The sequence below is a fragment of the Ornithorhynchus anatinus genome, chromosome 2 (assembly GCF_004115215.2).
Source record: "Ornithorhynchus anatinus isolate Pmale09 chromosome 2, mOrnAna1.pri.v4, whole genome shotgun sequence".
NCBI lineage: Eukaryota > Metazoa > Chordata > Mammalia > Monotremata > Ornithorhynchidae > Ornithorhynchus > Ornithorhynchus anatinus.
Window position 1 is genome coordinate 148,865,848 of NC_041729.1, and position 14,983 is coordinate 148,880,830.

Genomic DNA, 14,983 nt, shown 5'->3' on the forward strand with positions numbered 1-14,983 from the left:
TCAGTTACCTCATCTGGAAAATGGGGATTGAAACTGTGAGCCTTACTTGGGACAACTTGATCATTATTATTATTATTACTGAATAATAATAATGATGGTATTTGTTATGTGTTTACTATGTGCCAAACACTGTTCTAAGCGCTGGGGTAGATACAAAGTAATGAGGTTGTCCCATGTGGGGGTCACAGTCTCAATCCCCATTTTCCAGATGAGGTAACTGAGGCACAGAGAAATTAAGTGACTTGACCTTGGGCACAGAGAAATGAAGTGACTTGCCCAAGGTCACACAGCAGACAAGAGGCGGAATGGGGATTAGAACCCACATCCTCCAACTTCCAAGCCCACGCTCTTTCCACTAAGCCCCGCTGCTTCCCATCAGTCAGCCTCTTTGCTGACCTCCCTGCTTCCTGCCCCTCCCCACTTCAGTCCGTGCTTCACTCTGCTGCCCGCTTCATTTTTCTCTAAAAGCGTTCAGTCTGTGTTTCCTCATTCCTCAAGAATCTCCAGTGGTTGCCCATTCACCTCCGCATTAAACTCCTTAACGCCAGCTTTAAGGATTCAATCACCTTTCTCCCTCCTACGTCACCTCGCCAGTCCCCCACTACAACGCAGGCCACCCACGCCACTCTCTAATGCCAACCTACTCACTGTACCTCGATCTCATCTATCTCTCCACTGACCTCTTGCTCACGCCCTGCCTCTCTCTTCGAATGACTGCCCTCTTCATATCTGAAGACACATCTCTTCCACAGGCCTCCCCAGACTAAGCCTTCCTTTCCTCTTCTCCCACTCCCTTCTGCATCTCCCTGATTTGCTCCCTTTATTCCTCACCCATCCCCTCTCTGCTCAGCCCCACGGCACTAAAGTACCTATCTGTAATTTCTTTACTTACATTAATGTGCGTCTCCCCCTCTAAACTGTAAGCTTAATGTGGGCAGGGAATATAAAAATAAAGTTGGTATTTTGTTAAGCGCTTACTATGTGCAGAGCACTGTTCTAAGCCCTGGGGTAGAATCAGGGTCATCAGGTTGTCCCACATGAGGCTCACCGTTAATCCCCATTTTACAGATGAGGTAACTGAGACACAGAGAAGATAAGTGACTTGCCCACAGTCACATAGCTGACAAGTGGCAGAGCCGGGATTCAAACCCATGACTTCTGACTCCTAAGCCCAGGCTCTTTCCACTGAGTCACGCTGCTTCTCTAATATGTCTTGTTATATTGTCGTGTTGTACTTTTCCAAGTGCTTACTACAGTTCCCTGCATGCAGTAAGTGTTCAATCAATACGATTGACCGAGACATGAGCCTCTGACCCATCTGGAGCCTTGTAAGGAGGAGGAAGAGAAGGATACTGTGTACAAAGCACTTGTCTCCTGTGTGATCTTGGCCAAGTTTCTTAACTTCTCTGTGACTCTGTGAGCCCCTATGGGACTGTGTCCAATCTAATAATAGTAATAATATTGGTATTTGTTAAGTGCTTACTATGTGCAGAGCACTGTTCTAAGTGCTGGGGTAGATACATGGTAATCAGGTTGTCCCACATGAGTCTTCATCCCCATTTTACAGTTGAGGTAACTGAGGCACAGAGAAGTGAAGTGACTTGCCCACAGTCACACAGCTGAGAAATGGCAGAGTTGGGATTCGAACCCATGACCTCTGACTACCAAGCCCCAGCTCTTTCCACTGAGCCATGCTGCTTCTATCTACTAGAAGCTATTTTTTCCTCCCTTTCCCCAACTGCTTCGTTCTCTTCACCAGTCTAATTGCTGCTTCAGAAAGGGATAGACGAGTCCCCAGTTGCTACACCTAGCTATAGAACAATAAATGTCATTACTACCACTGCTGATGTTGATCGTAATTGTAGGAAATCTGGAGAGTAGCAATTCGTGTTGAGATTTAGGGTAGTGTTTTTAAAAACAGTCCTTCCAGTTACAAAAGGGAGAACCATCTGGTGTGCACAAGATGACTGTAGATTCTGCAATTACGTTTTCAACCGCACAGGCTCTCGTAGGGGAATTTCACCATCGCCTATGGCATCTTCTTAGAGAAGCAGCGTGGTTCAGTGGAAAGAGCACGGGCTTTGGAGTCAGAGGTCATGGGTTCGAATCCCAGCTCTGCCACTTGTCAGCTGTGTGACTTTGGGCAGGTCACTTAACTTCTCGGTGCCTCAGTTACCTCATCTGTAAAATGAGGATTAAGACTGTGAGCCCCACGTGGGACAACCTGATTCCCCTGTGTCTACCCCAGCACTTAGAACGGTGCTCGGCACATAGTAAGCGCTTAACAAATACCAACATTATTATCTGCGAACATAAAGTTAGATTTTGTACATATATCCATCTTCTGCTCTATCTTATTTTCCCAAGCGCTTTAATAAGGTACTCTGCGCACAGGAGGTGCGCAATAAATATCAATGTTTGACTGATTCTTCTCAAGGTAATCTTTTAGCAAAGTGAAGAACCAGGACAAATTTTAGGATGAGGTTTCTGTTATTTGAAAAAGGGTTAAAAATGCTAAAGAGAGTAAAACTGGCCTGGAACATGTGAAGGTAAAGAAGTATTATTTTTAAACATGCCGACAGATGCCAAAGAAGGCAGTTCTGCCCTTCATGTTTCTGGCAGTAACAAAATGCTGGGCCAGATGGATCAGTGACCCCTTTCAGTTTGGGATTTCTTAGGTTCTTATTTTCTAGAATCATTGTAATAATTACCTGTCACGATGTCATATTCCATGTGCAAATGACACACATCATTGCTTTGATATAGATTCAACTAACACTTTAGGTTTGGTTGTTTTTTAGGAAATTTTTTTAATATCCTGGTTTTAAATGAGGTGCATGAAGTCATCGTCAAGGCCGTTAAACAGTATTCGGATAATGCCAATTTACAGATTGCAGCTCTCAGCTGCTTGGCTCTCCTCAGTAAGTCTACTTTTCTTTATCATGATGAAAAGCAACGAGCAATAAAGTTTTTAGACTTGGGATGAAAAAAATAAATTGGGAAATGACTCATGGAAGACCTGGACTTTCAAGAGGGCTGTAAAGATGGGCAGAGCTTTGGTTTGGCAAAGTTGAAGTGGGAGAGAGTTGCACCCCTAGGAGCCACATAGTTAAGTAAGACTGGTTCCTGTTGGAACTATTGCTTCAAAGGGTTACTTTATCATTTTACTGTAATATCATGAATTGAACATATGATAATAATAATGATATTTGTTAAGCGCTTATTATGTGCAAAGCACTGTACTAAGCACCGGCATCCAGATTTATGTTCTTTTAACTCTAGTAAAATTTTAACTCTTCAGTACTGTGAGGAAGAATATTATTGGTTCAAACAGAAGTATTTTGTCCGTAGAGTTTTTAAATAATAACACACAAAAAAGAGTAGAAAATGGTATATTTAGGAGGCAGTGTATGTAGTGGAAGAGCTGTAGCCCTGGAAGTTGAAGATCCTAGGTTCTAGTCCTGTCTCTGCCACTCATCTTGCCTGACCTTGGGCGAATCATTTAACCGCCCCATGCCTCAGTTTCCCCATCGGTAAAATGGCGATACTAATATCTGACCTTACCTCCCAGGGGCATTGTGAGGGGCAAATTAAAATAAGAAATGTAAAATGCTTATGGTAATAAAAGTACTAAGTACATCTCGGGTTTTACTTAGCTTGTGAGCCCCATGTGGAACAGGGACTGTGTGTCCAACCTGATTAGTTTGTATCTATCCCAGTGCTTAGTACAGTGCTTGGCACTTGGATTTACATCCTCCATTCCTCCCTCCCTTGGCACACAGCATTTGTGTACAGATCCGTAATTGACCTATTTTTATTAATGTCTGTGTCCTCCCCTGGACTGTAAGCTCATTGCCTACCAACTCTGTTGTATTTTACTTTCCCAAGTGCTTATTACAATGCTATGCACACAGTAAACGCTCAATACATATGATGGATTGATTCCCTCGTGTTTCTGTGACCCGCTTTGTTTGAGTTGTTCCACAAGATCTAATGTTTTCTTTTTCTTTGAATTAAACACTTTCAAAACAACACGTAAACATTTTAAATAAGTGGGCTGAGTGACAAACATTAATGAACTTTCATTTTCCATTTATTATCAGCTGGTTTAATTTGTTCCATGTGGATGGTCCAACTGAATGATTTAAGTCCATTTGGACTGCCTACATGGAGTAAATCAACTAGATAAAATTGGTAATACCTTATCTTGAGCTCTAGGTTTGTCCATTATATAATACTGCAAGTATTTTTAAGCTTTTTATTTTAATTTTTTTGAGAACTTGTTTGCTTGTTTCTCTCGACAACTCATTAAAACCCACTGGAAGCTTTGGACCGTTGCTCCAGGACTTACTAGTCTCAATCTTGAGCAGAACTGAATCTCTAGGGTAGATCCCAGATGTCTTCCAGACTGGAATGGATTTAGGATTTAGGTCTGGACCTAATGAAGCTGTTCAAAGCAATCCCAAAGCTGCCCCAGAATTGTCTGGTCTGTAGGAGTGGAAGCTAGATTTCTCTGCAGCTCACTGCAAGTAGCCCATTACTTAATCGTCCCATATTCTTTGTTCCGTGCCATGTCTGAATGACATTTATTAATATGGTTTTCTTACCAGATGGCAGGATTTTACTTGCACAGATATTGTGTTTAAGTGGTGAATTATTTATGCAATTTGTGTATCGTGCTTGAATTCGGAATAGAGACTGGGATTACAGTTACAAATGTATTTTTGATTTTCATTGTATTTTGAAGCCGAAACCATTGTTTTAAACCGTGACTTGGAGGAAAGCAAGGAGGAGGAGGAAGAAGAGGAAGTAAATTTATACTGGTTGGGAGCATGTTACAAAGCACTGACTGGACATAGGAAAAACACACTTGTGCAGGTTGGCTGTCCGGATAGGGTGTGATTTGGTATTTGTGTTGTAGAGCAGCGTGAACTTTTGCAACTTTATTTTAAAGTCTGGTTTGACCTTTTCTCACTTTATTTTGATGTATAGGAAGCTGCATGCTGGGCCCTGAATAATCTACTTATGTACCAAAGCAATTTGCATGAGAAGATTGGAGATGAAGATGGCCAGTTAGTATGACTAATATATACACTGTAGAATATGGATCCAATTGACCCCATGCAACATAAAGAAAAATAAGCCCTTCTTTCTATAGAGATTTCTGAGTCGTTTTATAGAGTTTCCTCAGGCATAATAAGAGCTAGATTCACCCCACTCTGACCTGCTCTGAAATTGTATTTGCTATGTCATTATTAAAATTAATAAATATATCTTACAAACATTTCCTCAAAACTTTAATTTTACTCCATTCCTTGGAATCTCCCATTCTTAGTTCTCCCCACTCCTTTCATTGCTGTGAAAAGTACTCGATCTCCTCGTGAAAGAAATACTTACCAAATAAATGCTTTTATTCTTAAAATCCCTATGCCCAATTCTCCCTGTACCTGGAGTTTCTCTCTGGCAGTTAAGTTGGGTAGTTTTGGAGTAACATTGTCCCTAAGGAGTTTGAAAAATATTTGCCCGTGCAAGAGTAATTTGGAGTATTTTATTCAACAGTCTTAAAGTTAATACTAGATGAATTTAGATTCCAGTAAAGTCATTGTTACAATTGATTTGTATTTATAAAAGGTACCCGGCACATAGAGAAGTGATGCTCTCCATGCTGATGCATTCTTCATCAAAAGAAGTGTTTCAGGCAGCAGCTAATGCCCTATCGACTTTATTAGAGCAAAACGGTAAAGTTTATTTATATTTTCACCTGCCTATTTGGGAGCATGGAGGAGACCAGGGGAACAAAATGAGGAGTAGAAAAGGGACAGCCCTAGCGGCTGCTTTTCATGCAGCGGTTCCCATTTTAAGTGGGCAAAATTTTGATGGAGATTAAGGAATGGGCCAGGGGGTGGTTGCTTTGTCCTCTGAAGTGCATGGTGTGCTGAGGGGAATCTCCTGGTTTGTCCTGGGGAATTTAGACAGGAAGAGGTGTGGTCATTGTCATTCTTATGAGGAAACGTGAATTAACATCATGAGGTTTGAAGTCATTCCTTTCTATGCCTAGAGGTCAGGGACCTTGGATGCAAACCCCAGCTCTACCGCTCATCTCTGTGGGAACCTGACCAGGTCAAGTGGCTCGTTGCCTCAGTCTCCTCACCTATAAAATGGAGGTGTAGCTGCCTCTTCTAACTCCTACTTAGACCGTGACCCTCTTGTGGAAGGGGGACTGTGTCGGATCTGATTGTGTTGGATCTACTCCAGTACTATTGGCCAGTGTGTAACGAATACTAAAATTCATATTATTATTAATATCATTAATTTATGACTGATTGTTATGCAGCCTTTAAAAGAAGAACACTAACCCAGGGACCTGTCTCTACCAACTGTAGCTGCTCCATGCTAAATTGACTTAAAAAGTCCTAAAGCATATTAAAACGGCCTTTATCAAAGTGGTAACTTAGGAAACAGCCTTTCCATTGGTTATTTTCTTTTACATTTTCTTTTTTGCATGATAATATTGTAACGCGGTTTAGCTTTTATGTTAAAAATATAGAGACGTCATGGATTTTAAGTGTTTCACAAGTAGAAAATTTACAAACAAAAGCATGAAAAAAATGTATAATGGCCTCTTAAATGCCTGTCATGACAGCACTAAAAATTAACCCGTTCAGTTTCAGGTTCGTATCTACCCGTAGAGCCGTTCACTCTTCGCTTCTATACTTTCTGCATTTGTATTATCGGACAGTAGTATTTACTGAGCGCTTACTGTGTGCAGAGTACTGTGTCAGATTTTCAAAGATATCTTTTTTACCTTGCAAAAATTAATGAAACTTTGAAATATATTTGAATATTAGAAACCAGAGGCACTTTTTTTTTGTTTTTAATCTCAGGCATTTCACTCCCACCCTCTATTCCCCTGATTAGTTTGTTGGTGAGGTGATTTAGTAGATCGTGGGAGTTCAAGCTCTGCCACTGGTCTTGTCCATGGACCAGATACTTAATTTCTCTGGTTCTCAATTTCCTCATCTGTAAATTGGGGGTAAAATACACTGTGATCCCCATGTGGGACAGGGACTATGTCTGGTCTCATAACTTGGAGAAGCAGAATGGCTCAGTGGAAAGAGCCTGGGCTTCGGAGTCAGAGGTCATGAGTTCGACTCCCGGATCTGCCACTTGTCAGCTGTGTGACTGTGGGCATGTCACTTAACTTCTCTGTGCCTCAGTTCCCTCATCTATAAAATGGGGATTAAAAGTGTGTGAGCCCCACGAGGGACAACCTGATTACCCTGTTTCTCCCCCAGCGCTTAGAACAGTGCTCGGCACCTAGTAAGCATTTAACAAATACCAACATTATTATTAACATTATTATAACTTCATCTCAACCCTAGCTCTTGGCATCGGTAGGCCCTTAATATAATTATAGCATCAGAGCAGTGCCACCACACTACAGAATTGAAGGTTACCTATTTATGATGATGATGGTATTTGTTAAGTGCTTATTATGTGCAAGCATTGTTCTAAGCGCTGGGGGGGATACAAGGTGATCAGGTTGTCCCACGTGGGGCTCACAGATGAGGGAACTGAGGCCCAGAAAAGTGAAGTGACTTGCCTAAAGCCACACAGCTAACAAGGGGCGGAGCTGGGATTAGAACCCATGATTAGAACTCCCAAGCCCGGGCTTTTTCCACTGAGCCATGCTGCTTCTCCTATTTAGACACCTAAAGGTCACTTTGAAATTTGTGACATTCCATTTCAAAGTCGCTTTTAGGTGTCTGAATAGGTAAATTTCAATTTTGTAGTGTTGTGGCACTGGCTTCATCAAAGTTAAATGGATTAGTGATTATGAGGATAATTTGCCATCAGTACACTCAGTTCTGCCATGATGATGGTTTTCAGTATGCAGTTTTGACTAGCATGAGATTGGATAATTAAGTAATATTCTATCGTCATTCATTCGATCGCATTTATTGAGTGCTTACTGTATGCAGAGCACGGTACTAAGCTCTTGGGAGAGTACAACAGGACAATAAACAGAAACATTCCCTGCCCCCAACGGCCCAAGATTGTCTGGGCTAAGCACACCCCAACTCGCTCCCTCTTCTCTACCTCCCTCCCTGCCCCACAGCACTAATTTATATATATGTACATATTTATTATTCTATTAATTTTATTAATGATGTGTATATATCTATAATTATAATTATACTGATGCTATTGATGCCTGTTTTCTTGTTTTGCTGTCTGCCTCCCCCCTTCTAGACTGTGAGCCCGTTGTTGGGCAGGGATTGTCTCTGTGGTTGAATTGTACTTTCCAAGCGCTTAGTACAGGGCTCTGCACACAGTAAGCGCTCAATAAATACTATTGAATGAATGAATGAGTGCTCCTCCATAGGAGTAGCTGCTTGTGTACTTTTGTGTATATGCAAAAGGCATCACAACTGGTGAGTATTAAAGTGCAAGTTTTCCTTAGCTCTCGTATTATAAGAGAGGTGAGCATATTACCACAGCTTTATCATAACCATACGAGGAGTCAGACGATCTGGGTTCAAGTCCCAACTCTTTCACGGATCTGTCGTATGACCATGGGGAAGTGACTTAACCTCTGGGCTTCAATTTCCTCATATGTAAAATAGAAATAAGATAGATCGTGAGCCCTGTGTAGGACAGTGCTAAGCACTTAGTACAGTCCTCTGCGCATAGTAAGCACTCAGTAAACATGACTGACTGACAGGGACTGTTTATAATCCCATAGCCTTGTATCTACCCTAGCATTCACTGCTTAACTATGAATGGGTACATATATTCAGGTCGGACACAGTCCCAGTTCCACATGGGGCTCACAGTCTAAATAGGAGGGAAAATAGGTATTGAAACCCCATTTTACAGATGAGGAAACTGAGCCTAGAGAAGTTAAAGTGAATTGTCCAAAGTCAGAAAGTAGGGTGGTAGAGCAAGGGATTAGAGTCCAAGACTTCTTAATTCCGAGTCCCATGACTTTTCCAGTAAGCAACATTTCTTAATATCTGTCATCATGAGAGAAATGATTATTTCTTTCATTTGTAAGTAATTTCAAGTCTGTGTTCACTACTAAATTTAATGGTAATTTTTCATTTGAGATTTAATTTTATTTCTGCAAAAATTTTTCATGAAAGAAAGAATTCAAGTGTAATGAAAGCATAAGGTAATCCTAAAAAAATGTGAATAAGAACCAACCTAAAACCACAGTAGCTTGAAAACTATGAAAATATCATTCTATATTGGACTTCACCTGGTCCATTAAGAAGACATTTTGAAAATGTGATAGGATCAGTAGTTACAGATGAAACCCTTATTCAGTGAGTCTGTGGTATCCAATTGCATATTATCAATCAATGGTACTGAGCGCTTACTGTATGCAGACCACCATACTAAGCACTTGGGAGAGTACAGTCCAGTTTTACTAACATATTCACTATCGGAGCAATGTGGCCTTGTGGAAAGAGCATTGGCCTGGGAATCAGAGGACCTGGGTTCTAATCCCAGCAATGCCACTTACCCGCTGGGTGACCTTGAGCAAGTCACTTAACTTCTCTAAGCCTTAGATCCCTTATCTGAAAACTGGGGATTCAATACCTGGTCACCCTCCTTCATTCATTCAATAGTATTTATTGAGTGCTTACTATGTGCAGAGCACTGTATTAAGCGCTTGGAATGTACAATTCGGCTTACAGTCTAATCGGGGGAGACGGACAAAAACAATAGCAATAAATAGAATCAAGGGGATGGACATCTCATTAACAAAAGAAATAGGGTAATAAAAATATATACAAACAAGCGGATGAGCACAGTGCTGATGGGAGGGGAAGGGAGAGGGGGAGGAGCAGAGGGAAAGGGGGAAAAGGGGGCTTAGCTGAGGGGAGGTGAAGGGGGGGTAGAGGGGCAACAGGGGGAGCAGAAGGAAAAGGGGAAGCTCAGTGTGGGAAGGCCTCTTGGAGGAGGTGAGCTCTCAGTAGGGCTTTGAAGAGAGGAAGAGAGTTTGGTGAGGTGAGGAGTGAGGGCGTTTCAGGACAGCGGGAGGACGTGGCCCAGGGGTCGACAGCAGGATAGAGGAGAACGGGGGACGGTGAAGAGGTGGGTGGCAGAGGAGCAGAGCTTGCAGGATGGGGAGTGGAAAGAGAGAAGGGAGGAGAGGTAGGAGGGGGCAAGGTGATGGAGAACCTTGAAGCCTAGAGTGAGAAGTTTTAGTTTCGTGCTGAGGTCGATAGGCAACCACTGGAGGTTTTTAAGAAGGGGAGTGACATGCCCGGAGCGTTTCTGCAGGAAGATGAGCCGGACAGCGGAATGAAGAATAGACTGGAGCGGGAAGAGACAGGAGGAAGGGAGATCAGAGTAATCCAGCCGGGATATTATGAGAGCCTGTACCAGTAAGAGAGCCATTTGGGTGGAGCGGAAAGAGCGGATCTTGGCTAAATTCATAGACTGAGCACCCCATGTAGGACCTGATGATCTTGTATCCACCCTAGCGCATAGTACAATGCTTGGGAGATAGTAAGTGCTTGACAAATACCATGTTTATGTTGCCATTTGCCAAAATAACGTCCATGTTGTCTTATAGGCAATATCAGAAAGATTTTATTGTCAAAAGGAATATACTGGAATGTGTTAGAGTTAATGAAGAAACACTTACAATCCCCTGAAGTGGCTGAAAGCGGCTGTAAAATGTTAAATCATCTTTTTGAAGGAAGGTAATGAATGCTCTTAGTACTATATGAAATGTTTAATATTGACTCAGGTGAAGTGCATATAATCGAAGTGGATTCTAATACTCATTAGCCAAGTGAAAGAGTTACTTAAAGATTGACACCTTGTTTTAATATTACTCCCTCTCAGTGAAAACACCACTATCTTTTATAAAATTCTTTCTGATGATTTGTCATTATTGCTGTTTGGGTAATTCACTTTAGGAAAATGATATTGATTATGGTACAAATATGTACTACACAATTGTGCCTCAAACCATTCAATACATAAGAATTGGCCAACAGAATTATACGTAATTAGATTTGACATGTCTGAAGCCTGCACTTTATGTTTTTGAAAGTGTTTCACACTGCAGGAATTGTTACGCTAGATGTAACTTGAAATAAAATATATTTTAAGCAGGCTTCACTTCCTTGCCAATACTTTTATTTTCAAGGAAAGGGTCTCTAAGGAAGTAAATAATGATAATTCATCGTGACTAGAAAACTCCTTCAGTGAAAAAAGGGAAACCGGGTCCATTCCCCTAAATCAGCCTGATTTCATATGATAGGTCCTCTAATTGTAATGGATTAAAAATCTAATTTCACAGTATACAATAAGCTATGCTTTTTAGGCTGCATTTACAGGTGGTTGCCTTCGTGAAAAGCAGTGTAGCCTAAAGAATAAAGCAAGGGCTTGGGAAGCAGAAGGTCTTGGGTTCTAATCCCAGCTCTTCCACTTATCTGCTGTATGACCTTGGGCAAGTCACCTCACTTCTCCATGCTTCAGTTCCCTCATCTATAAAATGGGATTAAGACTGTGAGCCCCGTATGGGACTGGACTGTGTCCAACCTGATTAGCTTGTATCTACCCCAACATTTAGTACAGTGCCTGGCACATAGTAAGTGATTTCCATCTTATTGGGATAGGAAGAGCTGGGGATATAGTAAGTGTTTACAGTAGAAGCAGCATGGCGTAGTGAATAGAGCGTGGGCCTGGGAGTCAGAAGGTCATGGGTTCTAATCCCGGCTCCACCATTTGTCTGCTGTGTGACCTTGGGCAAATAGTTTAACTTCTCTATGCCTCAGTTTCCTCACCTGTAAAATGGGAATTAAGACAGTGAGCCCCATGTGGGACAGAGACTGTGTCCAACCTGATTACCCCAGCACTTAGTACGGTTCCTGGCACATAGTGAGTGCTTACTATTTTACTGGGATAATAAGAGCTGGGTACATGGTGTTTGCCGAAGCAGCAGCATGGCATAATAATAATAGTAATAATTGTGGTGGTATTTGTTAAGCGCTTATTTTGTGCCAGGAACTGTACTAAACGCTGGTGTGGATACAAGCAAATTGGATTGGACACAGTCCCTATCCCACATGAGGCTCACAGTCTCAATTCCTATATTACAAATGAGGGAACTGAGGCTCAGAGAAGTGAAGTGACTTGTCCAAGGCCTCACAGAAGACAAGTGGCAGAGCCGGGATTAGAATCCGTGATCTTCAGACTCCCAGGCCCCAGGCTCTACCCACTATGCCATAGAGCACGGGCCTGGGGGTCAGAAGGTCATGAGTTCTATTTCCGGCTCTGCCGTTTGTCCACTGTGAGCCCCAAGTGAGACAGGGACTGTGTCCCAACCCAGTTTCTTTGTATCCACCCCAGCCCTTAGTACACTGCCTGGCACATAGATAGCACTTAATACCATAACTATTTTAAATGTAGACCGTAAAAAATACTTTTAAAATTCAGAGTCCAAGAACCTTTGAAGTGTAATAGCGAGTTTCCACTGGGATGCATGTGATATTCAAAATCAGTATTTAAAAAGTGCAATGCAAAACAGTCTATATTTGGGAATTTACAGGATCCCATTTTACTAGTAATCTTTACAAAAAATTAGTTATTAGGACCAATTCATTTCCATTCTTTTTTGCAGAACCTTCCAGATATTTTCACTATACTCTTCGTGGAATTAAAATTCTTGGGGATAGTAAAACATGGCTTTTGTGATCTAGTGCCTTGAATCATCTACTTAAATCCATTTAACAGAAATGAAATATGTGCAGTTGACAGAGTACACATGACGAAACAGGGATAAGACTTTTGAATTTATGATATTCCTTACCTTAAATGAATCCTAAGCCTTGAGACAAATATGTAAATACTAATTTATATGTGAAATGTCATTGACACAAGATATTTAAATTTTATAACAAAGAACGATATTCAAAATTTCAGTGTATTACTAGTTCATTTACCAGCATTATGGATTAATCCATAATCCATAAATTTATCTAGCTTGAATTGAGTACCTCTTGTGTGGTGCAGTTACTTGAAACTAGTGAATTCTCAATTAAAGTGATTTTGACCCTTGACCAGTTCTTAAAAATCTTCTATCTTCAGTGAGCCTCACCTCGATGTAGTAGCAGCAGTGACGCCCAGAATAATAACAGTGATGAAAAATCATGAAAAGTCATTAACTGTACAGCTGGAGGCACTTCGAGCCATTTTACATTTTATCATCTCCGGTGAGTGATATGATAGATTTTACCAGAAGTAATTAAATGGGAAAATCGCAATTAAGGCTATTTTCCAGACCATCGAAATAACTTTGATAACTACTTGGAGGATATGGACGATACTTTCCGAAGATATTCTTTTAAGATCCTTCATTTGAAAAATGATTAAGTGTAGACAAAAAACTTATTTAGAAAGACGGGCTACCATCTTGAAATCTGGAAGCACTACGGTGTGTATGTATGTTGAAACTAAGTATTTGTCTATTCTTTCCTTTGGATGGTTTCTTTCCTAGCTTCCTAATTTCCTTCATTTTGTCTTTAACATCATGATGGCTATTGTAGAGCTCTGTATTCTAGTTTCTGATATTTTGGTGGAATGCATCCCCATTTTCAAAACTTTCCAAAAAGCTACCTCCCCGGGGCTTACGCCCCTCAATAATTCCCTTCCTCCCCTGATAATATCAGGTTCTGACAATCTATCAGCTGTCTTTAACATGTGCAGTAGAGTGACGATATTACCTATTTACTGCATTATATCCTAGCCTCATTTTTTGCTTATTTTGACTTTACCAGGCATATCATTTAATAATATTTATTGAATGCTAACTGTGGGGAGTACAATACACCAGAATTAGCAGACACGTTCCCCGTCCACAACAAGCTTACGGTATTCTGGTTAAGCGAGAGAGAGATGTTGAGGATAATGCCAAGGTTACAGGGTTTTGTGACAGAAGCTGGTGGTGTTTACTACAGTTGTGGGAAAGTTGAGAGAAGGAGAGGGTTTGGATGGGAAGACAGGGGTTCTAATAATAATAATAATTATGGTATTTGTTAAGCGCTTACTGTGTGCCAAGCACTGTTCTAAGCCCTGGGAGAGATACAAGATAATCAGGTTGTCCCTCGTGGGGCTCCCACTCTTAATCCCCATTTTGCAGATGAGGTACAGAGAAGTGAAGTGCCTTGCCCCAAAGTCCCACAGCAGACAAGTGGCAGAGCTGGGATAAGAACCCGTGTCCTCTTGCCACTAAGCCACGCTGCTTCTATTTTGGACTTGATAATGATGACATTTGGTAAGCGCTTTACTGTGTGTCAAGCACATGTTTAGTTGCGGTGGCACATTAAAGAAGAGATGTCCTAAAGGCAAGTGTGAGATTGCAGTGGGGGAGAGAGATTGGGGCTGGAGAGGTAGATTTGGGAGTCATCCAGAAAGAGGTGGCAGTTCCAAGAAAAAGAGTGTAGATGAAGAATAGAAGGGAATCTAGTACAGGCCCTTGACGGGCTCCAACAGTTAGTTGGCGGAGGCAGAGGAGGAGCCTCAGCAGACTACCATTCTCTCCACCTTCAAAGCCTCAATTGAAGGAGCATCTCCTCAAAGACGCCTTCCCCGACCAGACCTTCTTTTCCTCTTCTCCTGCTCCCTTCTCCGTCACCCTAGTACTTGGTTTTGCTCCCTTTTTTTACCCCTCCCTCAGCCCCAAAGCACTTATGTACACATCCATAAATTTGCTCACTCATTGTCATAATTATATAGAAGCAGCATGGCTCAGTGGATAGAGCCCAGGCTTGGGAGTCAGAGGTCATGGGATCAAATCCCGGCTCTGCCACTCGTCAGCTGTGTGACTGTGGGCAAGTCACTTAACTTCTCTGTGCCTCAGTTACCTCATCTGTAAAATGGGGATGAAGACTGTGAGCCTCATATGGGACAACCTGATTACCCTGTATCTCCCCCACTGCTTAGATCAGTGCTCTGCACA

General features: G+C 41.6%; 1 protein-coding gene and 1 non-coding gene across 2 annotated transcripts in view; both read left to right on the forward strand.

The window, feature by feature from the left end:
* Positions 1-14,983, forward strand: part of LRRK2 (leucine rich repeat kinase 2) — a 149,997-nt gene that overhangs the window by 38,189 nt on the left and 96,825 nt on the right. Inside the window, exons 8-13 of the mRNA XM_029047252.1 lie at positions 2,802-2,921; positions 4,748-4,878; positions 4,993-5,072; positions 5,632-5,738; positions 10,589-10,718; positions 13,114-13,238. Coding sequence (XP_028903085.1) covers positions 2,802-2,921; positions 4,748-4,878; positions 4,993-5,072; positions 5,632-5,738; positions 10,589-10,718; positions 13,114-13,238 — 693 coding nt within the window. The remainder of the gene's footprint in view (positions 1-2,801; positions 2,922-4,747; positions 4,879-4,992; positions 5,073-5,631; positions 5,739-10,588; positions 10,719-13,113; positions 13,239-14,983) is intronic.
* Positions 4,118-4,174, forward strand: MIR7429 (microRNA mir-7429). The gene has a single exon (NR_127418.1). It is a non-coding gene; the product is annotated as a microRNA mir-7429 (primary transcript).